The 22,059-nt window shown below is 36.9% G+C and overlaps 2 protein-coding genes across 3 annotated transcripts in view; one reads left to right on the forward strand and one right to left on the reverse strand.

The window, feature by feature from the left end:
• The window catches only part of Cenpp (centromere protein P), a 177,467-nt gene that overhangs the window by 21,636 nt on the left and 133,772 nt on the right, over positions 1–22,059 (forward strand). The window lies entirely within an intron of this gene.
• Ogn (osteoglycin) lies at positions 1,154–19,251 on the reverse strand. Of its 2 annotated transcripts, XM_021179817.3 has the most exons (8): positions 19,126–19,198; positions 18,323–18,416; positions 17,901–18,142; positions 15,971–16,064; positions 11,399–11,557; positions 8,821–9,023; positions 5,740–5,835; positions 1,154–4,013 (listed from the first exon to the last, which is right to left on the reverse strand). In XM_021179817.3, the coding sequence occupies exons 2-8, from the start codon at positions 18,324–18,326 to the stop codon at positions 3,843–3,845; spliced, it is 969 nt and encodes a 322-aa protein (XP_021035476.1). In that variant the 5' UTR covers positions 18,327–18,416; positions 19,126–19,198; the 3' UTR covers positions 1,154–3,842. The 2 variants fall into 2 exon arrangements, with proteins under 2 accessions (XP_021035476.1, XP_029324047.1); XM_029468187.2 differs by lacking the exon at positions 18,323–18,416 and having other exon boundaries at positions 19,126–19,251.

Here is a 22,059-nt window from a genome sequence, read left to right on the forward strand (position 1 = left end):
ATTATAGTCTAACTTACTTGTAAATTCTATTTTTTGAAAATTCCACCTTTCAGGAATGCATAAATTACAAGAATAAATGTGTGTAAAGAGTATAAAGTGCCTGGTGTGGTTGTGTACGCCTTTGAACCCCACACTCATAAGGCAGAAAGAGGCATGAGTTGGAGACCAATTTGGTCTCCATAGTGAGTTCCAAGATAGCCAAGACTATATAGAATGTTGACTGTCTCAACAACCCTATTTATATATTGTTATAAAACAATATAATCGGAGTTGTTCTTTGATTTTTTTTTCTTGAGAGACTTAAGGTTCTTGTCATACTTTTACTTCTTTGGTTAGAGTTACCCCAAGATAATTTATATTATTTGTGACTATTGTGAAGGGTGTTGTTTCCCTATTTTCTTTCTCAGCCTGTTTATCATTTGTATAAAGGAAAGCTACTGACTTGCTTGATTTAATTTTATATCCAGCCACTTTGTTGAAGTTGTTTATCAGCTGTGGAAGTTCTCTGGTGGAATTTTTGGGGTTGCTTATAACTTCTATGCTGAACTGTTTTGAACTGCTGGATTATTGTACATCTTGAGTATAAATATTGAAGCATGATTTTTATGAAGTAATGGTTTTAAGTCTAATGGAAATGCTTTAAAGACTGCTGTAAAAAATGTTTAGGGGCATAAGCAAAAGCTGTTTTTCTGTGTTCTAATCCCTCCCATCCTACTTATTTCCATGGCATTGTTATTAACAGCTATGAGCCCACACAAAAACCTGTTCTGAGTGAATCAGCATGAATCACATTTCAAGATTCTAGTCCTTCAGTAACCTATAGCTATTATTATTTTAAAGACTGGTACTGAGCCTCTTGTATTTGGGGTTCAATTCTTTGTTTTTTATTATTATTAAATTCATTCTACTTGGTTGAGTTTATAAAATGTGTCAGACATCAGGCTTTCTACAGAATGAAACATGGAGAATGAAAAGTCTCCATACTGCAGTCCCTCAAGTCATTCTTATGATTTTATTCTATTTCTTTAATATAGTTATTTCTGGGCACTCTAATTTTATATCACTTATAAGTATGTAAATATGGCAATATTATTTGTTTTATTGTATTTTTATAAAAAGTCTTGAAGTTAATAGGTATGAGTCATCTTTCTTGGTTCTTTTTCAACATTTTTTATTTGTTTATATGGGGTCTTTGGATAGGCTATATAAATTTTAGAGTAGATTCTTTTTTTAATGCTCCTGAAAAAACATCATTGATACTTTTATGGGGATTTCACTGAAGGTTGTTTTGTTGTCTTAACAATGTAAAATTCCCAGGCCATGAACACAGGTGTCTATTCTCTTATGTATATTGTCTTAGTGTTCTCTTACTGTGAAGAGACACCATGACCAACTTATAGAAGAAAGCAATCAGTTGGGGGCTTGCTTACATTTCAGAAGGCTAGTCCATTATTATCATGGCACAGAGAATAGCAACAGGCAGGCATGATGCTTGAGAAATAGTTGTAAGTTCACATCTGTTACAGGCTTTGAGAGATATGTTGGGCCTGGCTGGCATGGGCTTTTGAAACCTCCAAGGCCACCCCCACCCCGCCCCCAGTGACACACCTCCTCCAACCTTCTAATCCCTCTTAGAACCAGTTCACTTCCTGGTCACTGAATATTCAAATATATGAGCCAGTGGGGGCTGTTCTTATTTAAAACACCACATATGTCTTTGGGGTGTATGTGTGTGTATTTTTTGCAGTATTCATAAGGTATAAATAATTTTAAAAAGATCTCATTTTCATCTCATATGTACAAGTGTTTTACTACACTTTGTAAGTACACCATATGTGTGCATTGCCAGAGGAGGAGAATATTGGATTCCCTGGTACTGGAGTTGTTGGTATTGGAATCAAATTTGGCTCCTTTGCAAGAGCAGTAGGTTCTCTTAATCTCTGAACCATATCTTCTCCAATCTTGGTATGAATAGTTTTCTTTTAAGACTTTCTTGAGTTAAAATTGTCAAGAGTGAAACACCAATATAATAGAGTGGAATCAAGAATAATTTTACTTGTATTGTTTTTCTTGCTTCATTCTGTATCTTACTTAATTTTCAATATAAGGTATAAACTACCTATACTCAAATTATCTTACCAGGGAATCCCAAGTTATTTAAGCAAATTCTATAACTTACAATTTTTACTAATGTTCTCTCTCCCAATTATTGTTTTACCTAAACCATTGGTTTTTAAACCTTGAAAATTTATCTTATAATTATCTTATGGTATTTTCTCATTAAATTTTATTAAACAAAGGATATAGACCAGTGATCTTGTATAGCATGCACAAGGCTCTCTGTTGAGCAGGAAAATTAATAGGCATACTAGAGCATTGTCCACTCTCAATCTTGTCGCTTTATTTCTGTTGATTTGTTCAAGATGATACTAGCTTGGTTTTTTCCATATAAACAGAACCCTTCTATTTGGATAGATTTCACAATGTTTATTGTATATTTAACTCAAATATGCTATTAAGTATCATAAAAATAGAACTGTGTTCAGTGCTCTTGGTGAGCATTCAGTCACAGAGAAAATGAGTCATGGACACAAAATAATACAGTGGGATAAAGTTACTGTAATTAACTTATAAAAATGAATGAGCTAGTTGACATTATTAGAGCAATAGTTGTGGCCTTACAGATCACTGATGCTTTAATGAAAGTTTCATCTGGGGTCACCCTTAACAGAGGACGAAACCACCAAACTTAAAATGAATATTCTGGGAAGAACATGGAGAGTCTAATGTATAACTAATAATAGAAATGATATTGGTACTTTTATGTATAAAAGATGAATATTTCTAATCATTTTATGTTCAACTCCAAGTAATATGTAGACTAATATTTGTGAGTGGGCTGTGCACCTTCCTCTGAAGCTGAGTTTTGGAACTTTAATGTGCCTTGTGAGATTGGGTTTTCACTATTACATGTATCTGGAAACCATGGTCATTGAGAAATGGTGCTCTTTGTTTGGGTGAACATGTACAGGTGAAGCTGCACACAGCACAACGGTGTAGACTTTGTTTTCATTTCCTATATTTGAATAAACTCCTATACTGTGAAAAAGTTTATAATTATTTCATATTTGAGAATCTTTAACGTGAAGGAACCTTATTATCCTTTGAGAAATGGATAGGATTTTTAATTTTTTTTTAAACAAAGTTTTTTAAGTAATTGACTAAAGGCTATCCATGTGACCACAAAGCAGATAATTGAACTTTTCTAAATTGGCTCTGTACCAAAGAGTAAAATTTTCCCTTCTCTGGAAATGTTTGCTTGCATGTGTCTTCCCTCTCCTTGGGCTAAGTGAGAAATGCAGTGAAGTAGCTGCCTTGACAGAAAGTACATTTCTGCTTCACAAAGAATGCTGATGAATCAGAGTCAGTGGAAGGTCACTGGGAGCACTTGGCTTTGCACAGGTTCTGGAACCTCTGTCTTAAATGCTTTTGAGATAACAGTAAATGCTAAAAAAGACAAACAGTTGCAGGTTTCTTGGAATTCTCTTACTTCATTAGTCATGGGAATGGTGTATCTCAAGCTAGTGTTTGTGTAAACGCATGCTATTTCCATAGCAGTCTGGTATAACAACAAGGAGACCCTTAATGCTGTTTAGTTTCACAGTATTTTGTTTTGAACTAAGAGATTCAGGCTGGATTATTTTTGTAGTCACATCTAACAATTTTTGACATCTTTGTTTAAACATAAAATTCCATCATAGTGAGATAATGTTAAACTAATGTTTATGTTCCTTTAGACATTAGGCACATGTACCTTAGGTTATAAGCTGCACTGATAAGAGTTAGAAGTATGACCCTATGGGTAATCTTTTTAAGCAGATAAAACTGTTTGGATGCTTTCCCAGAGCAATTGGATTGCCCTCCAGGCGAATCTCTTCAATTCGCTCCCGAATGTAACGCGTGTCATTAGCCTTGCAGAATGTATCATCTGTAAGTGAAGATATGCTGTTAAACTGAAAAACAAAAGGAAAATATTCAGTAATCTAAAACCAACTTTTTGTACATTTTACAATAGGGTCACATAAAGATATTATGGCAATAATGTAATCTTTTTAAAAGTATTAGTTCATGGTGATGACACCACACCCTCTTTTGCAACCTGGACATAGTTTAAGTGTTTGGGATTGTTATTACTCAGGGTTGTATCCACTCAGTCCTGCTTGGAATAGAATAGAAACATGCAAGCTTGGAGAGAGTATCCTATCTAAAGTGTGAACTCAAATGGTACTCTTTGCCTAAATAACTTTGCTTAAATAGCTGAAATTCTTGTGTTGCCAAGAATCAACTTTTTCTCGTTTTCACTTTTTCCTCACTTTGGCAATTCCCACTCAATTTTCTTCTATAAAGTGAGCTAAAAGGTCTCTAAAAGAGTGTGTTAATCTCTAATTGGAGAAAGTAGCACAAATCAGAACTTTGGGTTCACTGCTATTTGGGGAAGAAAACATAAATCAGTGACCTTAAAATCTGTGCTCGAGGTAACTAGGAAATACACAGCACCTTGTGTCAGGTGCTTGAAGGTTATGCAGGTGGTTTAGCCTCCATTAGTCTGTGCCTCTTCCCCTTCTCCAGGCCTGAGAGGAATCCTGGGTCCTGGTAGCCAGCACAGATTTGGACATAGAGAATGAACTCCTAAGAAATTCTTGAATTAGGAGTATCTTTAGTTGTTTTTTATTTCCCATTTTCATAATTTTGAATTAGGACAATAAGGTAACTCATAGTACCACTCTATCAAACTGCAGTATCGGGTGAGAGACAAATGCGTGCTTTGGACTGTACCTGCAGTAGAAACAGTGTTGTTAGACTGAATCGTACTTACAGGGTCTCCCTAGACTCAGTGTTATCAGAACTGAGTTTTAGAATACCCAGCTGGTATAGGAGAATTGGTACTATTTAGAAAACACCACACATTGTATGTCACAGGTGTTGTCAGAAAAAGCTCACCTTTTTTGAATTTAGTGTGACCACATGGCCTTGTGATCATGCTCTATGGTTTGGCCTCCAACATCTACCTAGGATCTAAGGGTAATTTATGTAGATTTATGTAGACAGCAACAGTGACTGCCTGATGCCCATCCCTTCCTCCTCCCAGTCAGTTTCAGCCTGAGAAATAAGGAGCTAACGAATGCCATAAAGAAAGATGTTTAAAATTAAATGCTCAGTACTAGAACACCTACTTGCTAGGTGTGAGGCCCTGGATTCAGTTCCCAGCACTACTTAGAGCCACAACAGACTAGGAGGTGCCTAAAGATGTATTCTGCTTATGAACAGACTGTGCAGGCTGGAGTGATGACTCAGCAGCTAAGAGCACTAGCTGCTCTTCCAGAGGACCAGGCTTCAATTCCCAGTACCCATATGGCAGCTCATAGCTGTCTGTAAATCCATTTCCAGGGACCTGATATCCTCACATAGACATACATGCAAGCAAAGTACCAATGTGCATGAAATAAGTAAATCATTGAAAAAACAAAAACAAAACAAAAGAGCAGACTTTATACTTCCTAGACTGGTCTACTTAGCATACTCTGGACTGGACGTACAGTTCTTATATAGGCATTAAGTGATCATACTGCTTTAGCAATGTAACTGTACTTGACATATAAATGAGTAAATTTCTTGATAAATAATAAAAATGATGCCATAGTTAACTAAAGCTAGTTATTATGCAAAAACCAGTTGTACCTGAAGGTGAATTACACGTAGACTTTCTGGTAAATTAGGAGGCACAGATTCCAGATCGTTATGGTCCAAATAGAGAAAAGAGAGTTTATTCAGTTTCTGTAAAGAAACATTTGAATGTTACTTAGGACTAAGCATTCCTTCACATCATTCAAATAATGTATATTTTAAAAAGAGTATGGATGTGTGCACATTTCAGTAGTGTCAGTATTGTTACTATTGGAGTAATAGTTGGTTACTCTATGACCTCCTTAGCAGTGTGTTTGGTTTGTAGACATTATGATATCTAGCAGAATGCTAGTGCATATTCCACGTTTCTTTGACCATACATCCTGTTCATCTCACCCCTGAACACTCAGCCTTTGAAGTTTGTCTAGAGAGCATCTGTGTGTGAGATTGGCTCAATCCATCCTTCAAGTTTTTTGAGACTTTCCATTGAAGTTCTATCTATTTCTATAAAAAATGGCTACTCCTAAGAGATTGTGCTTAGCAAGATGTTACTTTCCCAACACAATTTGTCAAACATGCAATTTACATGACGTGTTTTCTCATGAGGGATTTATGTTGGAATGTTTTTTATAATCAGTAAGTCACTACTATATATGATTTTAAGCTGTTACTTCAGAATAACAGAATGTAATTTCTTTTGACATTACTCTTAATCTTTCTATGCATTTTGTGCTACTATGCATTATTGGTGTGTGTGAGGGTGTCCCGCCATGTACCTTAAACGACTCTAAAATTTAAGGTCCTCCTTCAGCTTCCCCAATATCAGGATTACAGGCATGTTCTACTGTGCCCCACTTGATAATTCTTTGCTATTATTTTGAACTTTTCTTTTTTCAATTTTAAAGAAATTATGTATCTGTGTTCATATCTGTAAGCCATAGTGCACATGTAAGTTAAGGGGCAGCCCACAGCAGTTGGGTCTCTGTTTCCATGTTTGACTTAGGGGTCAAACTTGTCAGCAAGCACTCTTTCCTACTGAGCCATCTCCATAGCCTTTTATCCTTTCTTAAACATTCTGCTTTTGACCATGTGGACACCAACTAACTATCTTTCCAGGGCTGCTTTTATATGAATTATAGTAACCTGACTTTACTAGTAGTTATTGCAACCCTAGGGCATTCAGCAGAGTTTTATAATTTTCACACCAACTTGCCCAATGTCTCTTTTGTAAAATCAAAAATATTTAAACTAATCAACCTTCCTCCCTCCCTCCCTCCCTCCCTCCCTCCCTCCCTCCCTCCCTCCCTCCCTCCCTCCCTTGAACGTCCATCATCCTTCCGAGATGAACGTGGTCATCCTAACTTTCCCTGGCTTGCCTTCACCTGTTGGTCTTAAGCAGCCTCTTGCTTCACCTTTCCAAGTAGCTTGGACTACAAGGAGCTGCACCATGTCCTGCTCTAAACATTCTGTGACCTGCTAGTTATTCAGAGACTCACATACTTAAAGACATTTCTTTATATTACAAAATTAAATTTAAAGCATTGTGTGTGTTGTGCATACACACATGTGCATGTGTTTTGAGACAAGGTTTCTCTGTGTAGCTCTGGCTGTCGTAGAGGCTGACCTCAAAATCAGTGATCCACCTGCCTCTGCCTCCCAAGTGCTGGGATTAAAGGCTTGCACTACCACTGCCTGGCTTGGAAATATTTTTTAAACAGGCAGTTGTGGGTGGATGAGATATTTGAGTGATTATATAAATAAGCATAAATTAAAATTAGTAAGTTTAGGTTCTTCTAATATTGTGACATTTCCTAAAGTCTTAAACTTCAGGTCCTCCTGCCTGAGGCTCCTGGGTAGTTAAATAAAGATGCAGGTGTGTAAGATCTTGTCTTTGTCGCTGTTGTTGTTGTTGTTATTTTTGAGATAGTGGCTCACTGTATATCTCTGACTGACTGGAGCTTGCTATGTAGACCACACAAGCCTCAAAGGTACAGAGCTCCTCCTTCCTCTGTCATGCTCCACCATGCCTAGCATCTGGCCTTTTGATTAAGGTTTCTTCTTCCAACAGTAGCTTGAGCATCTCATGCTTTTGCCTGAGATAACCTTCTAGGGCAGAGAGTGGTTATATCATAACTATGAAAGTTCTGGACACACGTGATTACTTTTTCAATTTCATAAAACATTTCTATTCTTTTGGAATTATTTTTCTTTGAGGAACACTGCTATGTTATCCACTAGAATTAAAAAAGATATTGGCTATTTCCAATTAATAGGAACAATACAAATCTTTTAAAACACTGAGCTAGTCTGCATATGTATCGAAAGATGGCCTAGTCGGCCATCACTGGAAAGAGAGGCCCATTGGACTTGCAAACTTTATATGCCCTAATACAGGGGAATGCCAGGGCCAAAAGAATGGGAATGGGTGGGTAGGGAAGTGGGGGGGGGGTATGGGGGACTTTTGGGATAGCATTGGAAATGTAATTGAGGAAAATACGTAATAAAAAAAAAACACTGAGCTAGTAATGTTTACTTTCAAATATAAAAATGTTCCTTTACTATTAATAGAAAACACCCATTTCTCTGTCTTTACACGACATATGTTATGGTTTACATACTTTGCTTGTTTGAGTTTGTTTGGTACATTGACCTTAGGGCCTCAAGCATGCTAAGCATACTTTCTACCTCCAAGGTATACCACCAACCATACATACATAACCTAATGTTCCCTTGTGGGATATATGTCATTTTGTTACAAGTTCTGAAAATATTGGTCTGGATAAATGCCAGCCACAGCTGTCTTTACTTCTTATCTTGCTACACAGAAATAAACCTCAGTAGTAGTATAGGAGCAGATTGGGGAGGAAAACCAAACACTAATGTAAAAATATTATCAGTGAGTTGCCTCAGCTGTTAGCATGTTGCTGCCAAGCTTGATGACCTGAGTTCCAGCCCCAGGACCCATATGGTGGAAGGAGAGAGTAACTTCCACAAGTTATCCTTGGCCCTCCACATGTATGCCTGGTATACATGAGCCAACACACAAAATAAACACACACAATAAATAAATAAATGCAATAAAGACTTAAAATACAATCACAGATACTGTGTTTAGTCATATTATGGAATACTTACTTTGAATGTGTTTGCTTTAATTCCTTTACTCTTGATTTTGTTGTATTTGGCATTAAGTAAAGTAAGCTTTGGGGGAAGAACTGGAAGTCTTAGTAGTTGGTTTTCAGCAAGTGTAAGTTCTTCTAACAGAGAAAGTTTTGAAAAAGTACCATCTTCTATGTCTTCTATCAAATTTCCCGTAAAATCAAGTCTTCTTAGGTTTGCTTGAGGGAAATAAATACAAAAATATGCTAGGATCTCATTGTGTAGATTGAAGAAAAGCATTTAACAGACCTCTTAAGGCCCTATGTCAAGTTTGTTTTGCAGTGTTGATTATCTGATCTGCAGCCTGGTACAGTTGTGCTTTCATGAGGTGCTGGCGACTGAACTGGAGGCTTCATGCTTGGTAGGCAAGCACTCTACCACTGAGGGTCAGCCACAACCCTATAAGTAGTTTTGTGGAATACTGAGTCTTTCTGTGCATAACAATGATACCTTTTCTTACTGTGGTCTTATAATGTATGGTTCAGAAGGAATTTTACAGTTTCTATCTAAATATATCAAAAGAAATTCTTACTGTGCATCATAGGAAGTAATTTTGGTTAATTGGATTTAAGCATGTAATTATTATTTTATATTTTTGCTAGCATGTTGCATTATAATTGTGGGTACATTGTATTGTATATACCTTCTTAATTAAGAAAAACAAAAACAAAAAGATATTCTGATTGTTTTAACATGATTCAGACTGAGAGATTGACAAACTCATTCATTTATTGTGTGTATGTGTCTCCCTCTGCTGAGGGCAGTTTAGGCAGAGATGGTTAGGATGTAGTTTCTTTTCATTCATAGTAGCTGTTTTCTCAGAAGTTGTTATAACACTGAATTAGTGAATACAGAGCCTGCTTCTAGGAGGATTCCAGATGCAGGTACCCTTGAGCTTCCGCTCACTTGTTTTTGCCAACCAAGTAATATGAACCTTGCTTTATGTATATTTTTGTTTAAAGACAGTTTAATATACCCTTTTGGTTCATGAACATTGATATAACCCATGCTTGAGCGAAGTTTATCTGACACTTGCATTTTCTGTGTAGCCTCATCCTTGCTGCCCTGTGTTTTGAAATACTAGATGGTACCTCGGCACTGTGCTTGTTGCCATTTCAACTAACATTTCCAATATAAGGCAGAGGACTGAAAAACCATGATGCTAGACGTGCTGAGTGAGACACCGCTACATTTATGACAACTGAAAGTAAAACTTTGCCTTGCTATACCTTAGTTGGAAATGTGTATTTTGAGTACCTCAGTTTTGTTGTTCTGTGAATTTCTGCTAGTGATCATATACATACTGGGGATTGAATCCACACCTTCATATGTGCTAGGTAAGAGTTCTAACACTGAGCTACATGTCCAAAAAAGCAAACTTGCCAATATGGTATCTACAGATAATAAGAACCAACTGTCTTTCAGTCTGCAACTTAGACTTATAAATGGCATGAATCCAGTTAGGCTTAATCCCATAAATGCAGAGTTAAAGAAGCCGTGCATGTGGCACAGTAGTAGAGAGCACTTGCCCAGTGTGGGGCCAATCGTGGACTCAACTGCTGCACTTCCAGTAAACAAGTAAAGGTTAGAAAAGCCAGTATGTTACTTGGTCTTAGTTTTCTTTAGAAACACTTATCGTAGGAATCTAGAAAGCTGGCAAGGAATGAGTAATCCAGGACTGGGACTTGGTACTGCAGATATAGGCCTTAGTAAGGGTGCTGACCACAGGCACCTTAGTTCAGCTACGGTTTGTTAGAGCACCAACTGGCTCATTGCTATTGCTCTAGCAAAGAGTTAACAGTGTTAACCACCACTGTTTCAGAGGTGTCTCCATTGGATCATCTAAGGAGGGTGGTTCCTTTTCATGGTAATGAGTAGAGCTTGGTGTTGGTATTTTAATTGTTCTCCAGCTATTTTTTTAAAGATTGCTAATTATGTATCCATGTGTTTATCTGTGTGTTGGTAAGTGCATATGTGAGGGCAGGTGACTGGAGTCCAGATGAGGTCCTGGAAGAGCAGCAAACACTCTTAAACACCAAGTCAGCTCTCCAGCTGTCTCCAGATATTTTTTAAATGTACCCAGGTTTAGTTAAAGGAATCAGGAACTTATTATAATCCTAGCACATGGGAAGTGAAGGCAGGAGGGGAGGCGTTCAAGATCATCATCCTCTATAGTATATTGAGTTCAAGGACAAAAGAAAACAAAACAAAGAATAAAAATAATAAACAGTAAAAAGGAAAACAAAAGAAGTTAGTGTATTTATGGCAAAAGTGGAAATAGAGCATCTGTTAGCTGGAGAAGCATACATGTTGTACTGACACTGCCTCCCACCTGAGCAGTGTGTGTCTTGAGACAATACCTATATAAGATGGAATTGCAAAATCACCAGGAAAGAATGACCATGGAAGTCTATGGATAGGAGATTCTTCTAATAAGGAAAAAAGTGATTTCTATAAAGTGTATGTTGTATACTTGAGTGCTCCAATAGTGCTGCTCTTATATATAGAAAGTGAAAAATACAAAGAAACTTGGGCCTTTATATTTTAAACTTACGCATGTCTGCAAAATCCTTGGCAGTCAGCTTTTTAATTTTGTTGAATCGTGCATAAAGATAAGCTGATTCCTTTGGCAATGGTGGTACAGCATCAATGTCAACTTCTTCACAGTAGACAGAGCCACTTAAGCAGACACACAATAGGCATGTGGGCATTTCTAAATTAAGAGACAAAATTGTAAGCATAAGCTAATTTGAAAATATTGGTCATCTGACAGTAAAATTATTGTTATAATGAATGCTGTGAGTTGAAAAGATAGGTTACAGAATCATTGGTGTGATGTCAAGAAAGATAATTATGGTAACCAACAACTTGTATTGTGCTTGATAATTTATCAAAATTTTACTTAAAGTCTATGGTCAAATATCTTATCACTTATTATTTATTTATTTACTCTTAAATATATATCAGGAGTACTCAAGATTCTTTTATTCTATTGGTGCTTTTGGAAAAATTTTTTTATTCTATTGGTGCTTTTGGAAAAATTTATCTTTTCTTCATTGAATTGCCAACACTTTGTCAGCAAACACATATAATAGAAGAGTATTTCTGGACTCCTACATTTATGCTTGTAGAGGTCAGAGAGCTACTAGGAGTAATTTCTTTCCTTCCACCATTGAGTTCCAGGGAACATAGGCCATTGGTGGTAAGTGCTAAGGCAGGATAGATCACTAGCCCTCCATTGACTTTTAAAGAAATGTTTATGCAAATAACATGTTAGTATCTTGATTCCTATGCTTTTATAATATGTCTTGATTTTAGCAGGTAAAACTATCTGACTTTATTCTTCTTCAACACTGTTTTGACTACTTTATATCCTTTCCATAGTTTTATATGTGCATACACATACGTACGTACATACATACATACATGCATACATATACCCTGGTCCACCCTCCCATGGTTCCTCATCCCACTGTCCCCAAGAGGATGTCCCCACCCCCATCCCCACCCCCCACCCCACTGCCAGGCATCCCCACTCCCTGTTTTAGTGTTTATATTTCTATTTGTTTTTTATAAATGTGTCTTTCCTGACTTTATTTACATATGTGTTTGTTTGGTTATATGAAACAGCGTTGTTCTAAAAAGTGAAACCTACACAGAAACTGTAAACTCACCCCAGCTCTTCAGCACGCTCATTTTCCCCTCCCTTCTTTCACTTGTTTTCTTGGTGTAACTGGCCTGTGTGTTTTTGCTTTTGTTTTTTTAAATCTCCAGATTTAACTCAAGTCCTACACATGCTAGGAACTGTTCCACCACTTAGCCAATCCTCGGCCCTCGTCAGACTTTTGAGTATCACCTCTTGTGCATTTCTTTTCACAGGAATGAACAGCTGCAGGCTCAGCTCTTAGACATGTATTCTCTATGGAGGGCAGCATGTGAGAGACCTGCTGTTAATGGTTTACTTCTTTCACATATTGTATGTTAGCAATCACTCCAAACCACTCCATGTCTGCACAGGTTGCCCTCACTTTTTTGTTTGCTCTTTTATTTTGCTTTGTTTGTTTTGTTGTTGTCCTTTGTTTTTTATGGTTTTGGATTTGTCTGTTGTTGTTGTTTTAGATAATAGAGCATGGCTGGTTTAGAATGCTGTATGACCAAGAATGACATTGGATTTCTGAGCCTCTTGCTTCTACTACTCATGTTCTGAGATTGCAAACGTGTACTACTATTAACAATGTTATGGGGCACAGAGCATTAAATCCAAGGTTTCCTGCATGCTAAGCAAGCACTTTACCAACTGAGCTACACCCCCTAGCCCTGTCTCTGTCCTTTTGTAGCTGTGCAGTGTTTGGGCTGTTGGGTTATTTGCAGTATTTTGTAATTGCCAATAGTGCTTTGGTGATTTTACTTTTTTATTTTGGATATGCGTCTCCAGGGTTAAATCCTAAAATGTGATGACTGTCAAAAGTAAATATGAGGCCAAGGCTGTAGCTCAGTAGTAGTGCTTCTGGCACATAGTTGGCCTCCATTTGGATCACAGGCACTGCCAAAAAAACAAGTACATCTATTTTGATTTTGTTTAATACTGCCAAATACCTGTCTAGAGGCATTGTACTAATTCATATTTCTGCTTACGGTATGGTATAATATTTGTTACTAGCTGTGCATGGTAGTACATGCCTTTAATCCCAGCATTTTGGTGGCAGAGGCAGGCAGATCTCTGAGTTCGAAGCTAGCCTGGTCTACAGAATGAGTTCCAGGACAGCCAGGGCTACACAGAGAACTCTTATCTTGAACCCCACCACCATCAAAAAACAAACAAAGAATATTTGTTACTGTACAACTTTGACTATAGAATATTTTGGTATACTGTCTTTGTTTGTTTTAAATGTACATTGGTGTTTTGATTGCATATATGCCCGTGTAGTGTCTTAGATCCCCTGGAACTGGAGTTATAGACAGTTGTGAGCTGCCATAAGGGTGCTGGAAATTAAACCCCAGTCCCCTGGATAAGTAATCAGTGCTCTTAATTGCTGAGCCATCTTTCCACCCCTTATCTTCATTTTTATCAATCAGGTTAAATAGGGGTGGAATATCAATGTATTTTTTCTCTTTTGTTTATTAATGAAAATTGAGATTGGACATCTTTTCATATATTTAGTGTCACTTTAGAATCATTTTTAATGGTCTTCATAACTTTTGACCATTTCCCAAGTGTATTCTTAATTAAAAATATTATTGTGTTTGTTTTGTGTGTATGTGCATGAACATTTGTGCTTGCTATGTCACGTGTGTGGAGCTTGGAGTACAAGTTGCAAGAGTTTGTTCTGTCCGACATCTACGAAGGACCTGGGGGTTCATCTCAGGTAGTTGGGGCTTGGCCCTTTGCCATATTACTGGTTCTCAGATGTGTTTTTGTTCAGTTTCTTTTCTTCAATTTATGAGTTCTTTAAAAGTTGGAGATATTACATCTTTATAATATATTACAAATATTCTTCCTATTTGTGGTTGCCTGTCGTTTTATGCAAAAGTGGCTTTTTTTGTAATTTTATAGAGTAATTTTATAAATATTTCTATTAAAACATATGGATGTCGAGCTACCTCAGTACCAAACTGTGCCTATGCTTGCAACGCAATATCTTATACATGCAGATCCATAATTTTTCTTAAGTTTATTTTTTCTTTTGTTTTATGAAATATGAATCTAATTTATCTCTCTCCAAATGGCTCTGTAGCTCTCCTGGCCTCGGTTATTTAAAATATTTCTCCTTGGTGATTGAGTGCTTGAGTACTTTCCATGCTTTAATGATATACTCAATGTCTTCGTGTGTCTCTACATGCCTGAGCTTTTTAATCTGTGTCAATGGTATTTGTTCATGCATTATTCCCAGCTTGTTAAACTTGGTGTGTTTATCTGCTACTTGTTCAGCGCCTCTACATCTATTTTTGCGTTTTTCTGTATATGTATCCATGTGTATTTTAGAATCAACTTTCCAAGCATTATCAAAACTTAGTAATTGTAGTGGGATTTTCTATGGTTTCTGAATTTAGAGAATAATATCTTTATGGTATTGAATCATCCTATCCAAGCAAAGGGTATCTTTCTAATTATTTGAGTATGTTTTAGGATGTATTTTCTGGTTTGGATTCATTTTAATGTTATTGTAGCAGGATAGGAATGGGTGAGTATTTTCATGCTCTCATGTGAGACCAGATTATGTAACATAACAGGAATAAATCAAACACAGGAACTAGCAAGTATGGCTTGTGCTTTGTTATTTTACCACAATTTTCCTATTGTTTTCATTGAAGCGGACTTTGTAGTTAGTTATGTAGAGTTTTTTGCTGCTTTTTTTTTTTTTTTTTTTTTTTGGTTTTTCGAGACAGGGTTTCTCTGTATAGCCCTGGCTGTCCTGGAACTCACTTTGTAGACCAGGCTGGCCTCGAACTCAGAAATCCGCCTGCCTCTGCCTCCCAAGTGCTGGGATTAAAGGCATGCGCCACCATGCCCGGCTTTGCTGCTTTTTAAAACACTACTAGTCATTGAATTTAGAGCCTCATGCAAACACTATCAGTACATCCCAGCTTCTGTGACTTTCGTAAAGATAGTAATTAATTGTATAATATTTACCTCATTCTAAGGCTATTGATTGTATTTGAAAAATAATCTTTAGGTATTTCTTGATTTGTTTATTTTTGAGGCAAGGTCTTGTTTTGTAGCCTTTGCTAGCCTGAAACTTGCTTTGTCTAAGACTGACTTAGAACTATTTGAGATCTGTCTGCCTTTACCTCCCAAGTGCTGGGATTGATAAAGCTGTATGATATCATGCCTGACTTTTGAATTGATTTTATGTGGACAGAAAAATAGGTATTCTAAAGGCTAGGTTTAGACAAAGTGTTGGATGTTCTTGAACATTCTGGTCCACAGTTTTCATTCACGGTGTGAAATGTTAGGTGATGAGCACATGGCATCTAACTATAGACTTTACCATTAGAGATGAAATTTCAGTTTTTAATTTACTATGTCTTGAGGCAAATTTTGATTACTACAAAGAACAAAATTTCTTGTAAGTATTTAAAAATGATAATTTTCAAAAATACTAGATGATAGATTGTTCATACTTACCATCATTTTCTTTCTTGGTGGGTAATGATGGTATAACTTCATCTTTTTGTAACTGAAGACTTTTCTCATCAGGAATTATCATAGTTTCTTTTTCCTATTGTAAAGGTAGAAGTTTGTTATCAGGTGTGATAAGTCACAAGTCTGACTGTAAACCAGAGGGATCACAAACATTTCTCTTAGTCACAATTAGAGGTATTTAGTTAAGATTTTGTTTTATATATGCATTTTGTATGTATGTATGTATGTATGTATGTATGTGACACACATATTGTACAAAGGACAACTTGTTCTCTCCACCATGTGGGCTCAGGGCTCATCTATGGCTGCAAGAGGCTTTATCTTGCAGGTCTACCTTAGCTGAGCTGTATCTTAGCACTCTGTTAAGATTTTATACACAGTTCCATTTCTTTATTATTCATTAAACCACACTGTAAGTACTCTAGGTAGAATATGTATTCCTGAATAAAGGAATCCACCTATTAAATTTTTTTGTTTGAGTTACCTGAACTCAGTACTTGATATTATTAACAGTAATAATTCTCTGAATGGGAATGAAAGCTTCTCTAATGTCAAACGACTCTTTACAGTTTTTCATATGAACTAATTTTCTTTTTTCACCTTCCTTTCTCTGAGTGACAGTACAGCTTCTTTCATGACCTGGATGCTTTCCTGCCTTGACCTTAGGATGGATCCTTTGCATTCTGTCTAGCCTCTTGGCCTGACTAGGCCATTGGTGCAGGCTGTTGACATTGTATACCTGGGGATTATCACTTGCCTTCTATCCTCTTTTCAGATAATGTGTGTTCTGCTAGTGGACTGTAATTTATTACACGAGGACCTATTCACTACCTTTTTCCCCTTCTATTTATGGCTCCTTATTGTCTCAGGGCACTCTGACCTTGCCTAGGCACTCTGACCTTGCCCTAGCCCTCATTTCTATGTGTAAACACATCACTCTTCCCCACTGAGTTCTCTACACAGATACTGGTCCACATATTTATATTGATGAAAAACTGCTTAAAGCTCCATGCAGTTAACCAGAAACTTTAAGATTTAAGGAATTTTGAAAGTATCTTGCATTTGGTTGATAGACTCAGATCATTCCAGTCAGATAATAGGTAATGAGCTTTTTAACTTGAAGCTGTTGCTGGAGATAACTGTCTGTTTTGTCTTAATACCAGTATCTTAACTCATTTGCTTGGAGAAGAAGCTGTAGCATTAACATCTGACTTTGATTTTCCAGTGTGTGTGGGCATGACACACAGTGGGCAGCACATAGTTTTGTGCTGTTAACATCTCTCTCTCTCTCTCTCACACACACACACACACACACACACACACACACACACACACCAACTAATTGCTTTGCTCTGAAGGTTGGATGTGAGTGATGAGCTGTATAAAAGTCATAACTCAGTGACATGTCATTACAGGTCCTTGGTACAAATTGGTAGAGTGAAATGTGATTAAAAGTAAATCCCTATAGTAAGGAGTTTTTTATTTGTTGGTACTCTATGTGATTGGCATGCATAGCCAGTAAGTATTCTTACATTCATTTCCTAAGACTGGATTTTTCTGAATGCTATAAACATAAGCCTGATAATACATCTTTTCCTAATTTATTTATAACACGCAACTCTAGGATGCTATGTAGAATAATTTATATAAAGTTCAGCTATCAGATCACCTTAAAGTCTAATGTCTCTTAAAGTTTAATTCAAAACTTAAATTAGATTTTCTGTAGATAGTTTTGTTTACCATAGTTATTAATTATTAATTCAGGAATCATGCATACTTGAAAAATATAATTACTTTAAATTTTAAAGTGCCTTTTTCTTTCTGAACTTATCAAATATTGAGGTTAAGGGGAAAAGCATGCATTTAAATGGGTATCATTTTAGAATATAAATTTAAAGTAGAAATAAAGTACCTTAATACTTTTCCCATCCAGGTATTTATCTTCATAATCCTGGCTAAATTTGGCTTCTTCAGAATTGTCTGTTGCATACTCATAGTTAACATGTGAATCCAGCTGCGTCTGTGGTGTTTGCTGTGTCAGAGGCACGAAGAGTAGCAGGAGAAATGTAGAGTGCACAGTCTTCATTTCAGCAGACACAAGGTGACTGAAGTTAGGAGTGACTGACCTGATGACTGTGGAACGAAACTTTTTCCCTGGAAGTAAGAATGTAGACCATGGAAACAGTTTTTAAAAGCTTGGAGAATATTTTGGCAGGATGGATGCAGTAGGGGCTAGAGAACAAGTATTTAACTCTTAGTAGTCCTTAGTTAGATACAGTGTTTTATGTGCCAGTGAAGATTCTGAAAAATTCAGAAAGTAGTTTTATTTCTTACCCATCAACAATTTTAAAACTGCTGGTAAGTTTATTAAATGTCAAATGTCTTGAGTAGGGGTACTTGTATGCAGTCAAAAATCTTCTCGGGGTACCTGCAGTATAAATAGTTAATACAAAGATCCATGATCTTGTGTCATGTGAGTTAAAAATATCATATTTCGCATTGCTGCTTTAAAGGAACTCTTGATTCATATTGATGTAAAAGAAGCAGTTCTGAGAAAAGGCTTAAAACTTAAACCTTAGGCTTAACATCATAAAAAGTAGACATTAACACTTTTGAGTGGTATGGAATGTAGGAAAAAACATTTAATCTTTCTAGTTTTATAAATTTAACAGATTGTCACTAGTTAGCTAGTAATGTTGCCTTTTTAAGCTTAAAATATGAAAACTTCACCAGTACCACTTCAGACTGGCATAATTTAATAAACCTTTAAGTGAGGAACTTTGGAGAATGTACTGGAAAGATTCTTTGAGGCACACCAGTGAATTTTAACTGCTGAATACATGCTTCAGACTTTTAAAAAACTACAGACAAACTCACTTAGAGGTGCTGATGCTGCATTTATAGATGCCAGTTTGTCAAAAATCCAGTGGTTGAGATTTCAAAATAAAATGAGTTTGTAACTTTTTCTGCTTCTAGTTCTAACCTACATCTGTCTTATATAAAATGATATATGAAAGTATTGTTAGAAATTAATTTTCATTGAAAATGAAACTTATACTACAGTTTACATTTATTAACATTTTAGAATCATACTTTCACACACAGTATCTAAATTAACATGTGAAAAACAAGCCTACCTTAGTATCTGGTTGAAGTCCTTGTGGTTTTCCTCAATAGGTATTCATCCCTGTGCATTAGTCCCAAGTGGGAGAGTGAATGAGCAAAGCTGTGGAATTGTTTCAAACTGCTGAATAAAGTTTCAGGGCCCAACAGTTTAAATCCCATGTGGAACTCAACAGCAGATTCCATGTGGTGGAAATCTTTGCCAACATTCCTTCTCGGGGTGAAATGCAGGGTGTTACAAGAGAGAATGTGCTGAGGATATTTGAAACTGCGGCACTAGGGCAGCTGCAGTGTACTGCACTCTGGATCCCTTTTACCTTGTGCACGAATCTTTTAGTGAATAGTAGTTTATAAATCTTTTTAAAATCAGGCCTTTATTTTTGTGCTTTTCTGGTATAGAAGATGCTTACTTTTGAATGAAATAAAACACCAAACTGAGCATAGTCTTTGTTCTTAATGTAATGACAACTAAGGATTTTTGTCCCCATAATATAATTAATACAATAAAAATGTATATATAAAGTGAGTTTTTAAACAAATTATTTTATAGATTGGTCCTTTAGGGTTGTTGTTGTTGTTGTTGTTATTGTTACTGTTTTTCTGGAGGGGGTCATTCATGCTAGGGTTTCTCTATGTAGCCTTGGCTGTCTTGGAACTCACTTTACAGAACAGGCTGGCCTTGGACTCAGAGATCTACTTGCCTCTGCCTCCTGAGTGCTGGGATTAAAGGTTTGTGCCATCACTGCTTGGCTGCCTTTTGGTTTTAAATTCCTTTTTTTTAGTTCATAGGATTGTGAAATAGCTTTTAAAAAGAAGTTTGATTCCAAAATTTTGTAATAGCAAAAAATTTTACTGAATGAAATTTTATATTCAATTTTGGAAAACTAAAGTAGGGAGTGGGTGTAGTGGTAAACACCTTTAATTCCAGCACCCAGGAAATATAGAGAGGTGGATCTCTGTTAGTCTAGTCTACACTGAGTTCCAGACCATCCAGAGCTACATAATGAGACCCTGTTTAAAAAAAAAAAACAAGCAAGTAAACAAACAAAAACAAAACAAAAGTGAAGTAGTAGCATAGATACCATGTAAGCATCTTTAAAGTTTCAAATACTTATAATCTTAACACTTGAGAATGAGAGACAGAGGATAGAGAATTCAGGGCTATCCTGGATTACATAGCCCTTGTCCCCCAATTACTATGCCCCCCAATTACTTTTATTTTTATTATTCTTTGGCACTTGAGTAGTCACAATTATTTTTCCTAAAGCAAAATGTGGATAAATATTTAAAATAGAGCATGGGGGCTGGAGAGATAGCTCAGCAGTGTAGAGCACTTGTTCTTGCAGAGGAACTGTGTTCAATTTTCTGAAAGGAATTAGAAGTCACTAAAGAAAGTTCAACTAATGGTTGTGGCTGACCTAGGACAGAGATCCAAGTAAAACCCAGGCACAGAGGTGCTGGAACAGAGTCTAGAGTATGCTTTGGATGAACTGATTGTTCAGCTGACTAATTGTGCATAGCCTAAGCCCCCATTCTAAGTCCTGTAAGTGGTCTTTCTGACATGGTTAATCAACCCCTAAAACTATTGTGTGTGACCAGTCTCATCCACAACAAAGATAGTATAATCACTTCTGGGAAGATAAAGCCAAGTTCAACCACTCTTTAGAGAAAGCCAGAGCCCCTAGATCCTGTTCCCTATAGAACTGCTGGGAGCTCAGGTTGTTTTCCATTTCAGAAAGAAATGTTACATTCTGGTAGAAAATTCCTTAACTTTCTCTATTAAATGTGAAAGCTGCTGAATGTTTTAGAGCAGACATCCTATCCTATAAGAATTTGCTCTATGACATTTGTTTAGGTAACCCTGTTGCAGTACCCTTGATGCCTTAGAGGGGCTTTATTTTTTAAGGGTACCTCATTAGTCTGTGCTTCTTCCTCCTAATTGTTTCTCAGCAGTACGCAACTAAAAATGTGCTCAGTGGAATTAAATTTCCCGGATAGCATGTAGCTCAGTTAATAGAGTGTTTGCCTAATATTCAAGAAGCCCTGAGTTCCATTGCCACCCATGCATAAGATGGGTATGGTGGCACCCATATGTAACCTTAGCGCTTGTGAGATAGGCACAGAAGGACCAAAAGTTCAAGGTTGTTCACTACTTAGTGAGTTCTAAGCTATCTAAACTATTTGAGACCTTGCTCTTAAAAACAGATATCAGGCTTGCCATTAATCCCAGGATGCAGGCCAACACAGGCAGATCTCTTTGAGCCAGCCTGATCTAGATAGTGAGTTCTAGGCCAGTCAAGACTACATAGTGAAACCTTATCTCAAAGAAAGGAAAGGAAGGAAGAAAGGAGGAAAGAAAGAAAAACATTGAAGATCCAAGGGGTTTCTAGAAAGAGAGAGGGGGTCAGGGAGAGAGACAGAGAGAGGTGGGGAGAGATAGACAGACACAGAAAATATACTAACAGAAACCATGTGGTGATTTAAATTATGCTTGGCCCAGGAAGTGGCTCTATTAGGAAGTGTGACCTTGTTGGGATAGGTGTGGCCTTGTTAGAAGAAGTGTGTCACCATAGGATGGGTTTTGAGATCCTCCTCCTAGCACCCTGGAAGACAGTCTTCTGATTGCCTTCAGAACAAGATGGCACTCAACTCCTCCAGTGCCTTGCCTACCTGGACACTGCCATGCTTCCCTCTATGATAATAATGGACTGAACTCAGAACCTGTAAGCCAGCTCCAATTAAATGTCCTTCATAAGAGTTGCCTTGGTCCTGGTGTCTCTTCATAGCAATGGAAACCCTAAGACAAACCGTAACTACTCAGTGAGTTGTTATTTTCTCCGTCTTCAATATCATCATCTGACTTTGTAGGAAACTGTGGTTTAGATTCAGAATACTTCTCTGAGGTCACAGTTTTGATTACCTCAGTAGCCACTTCCTTCCCAGCTCCC

Source organism: Mus caroli, unplaced genomic scaffold (genome assembly GCF_978045245.1).
Source record: "Mus caroli unplaced genomic scaffold, Mus_caroli_1 scaffold_15, whole genome shotgun sequence".
Classification (NCBI taxonomy): Eukaryota; Metazoa; Chordata; class Mammalia; order Rodentia; family Muridae; genus Mus; species Mus caroli.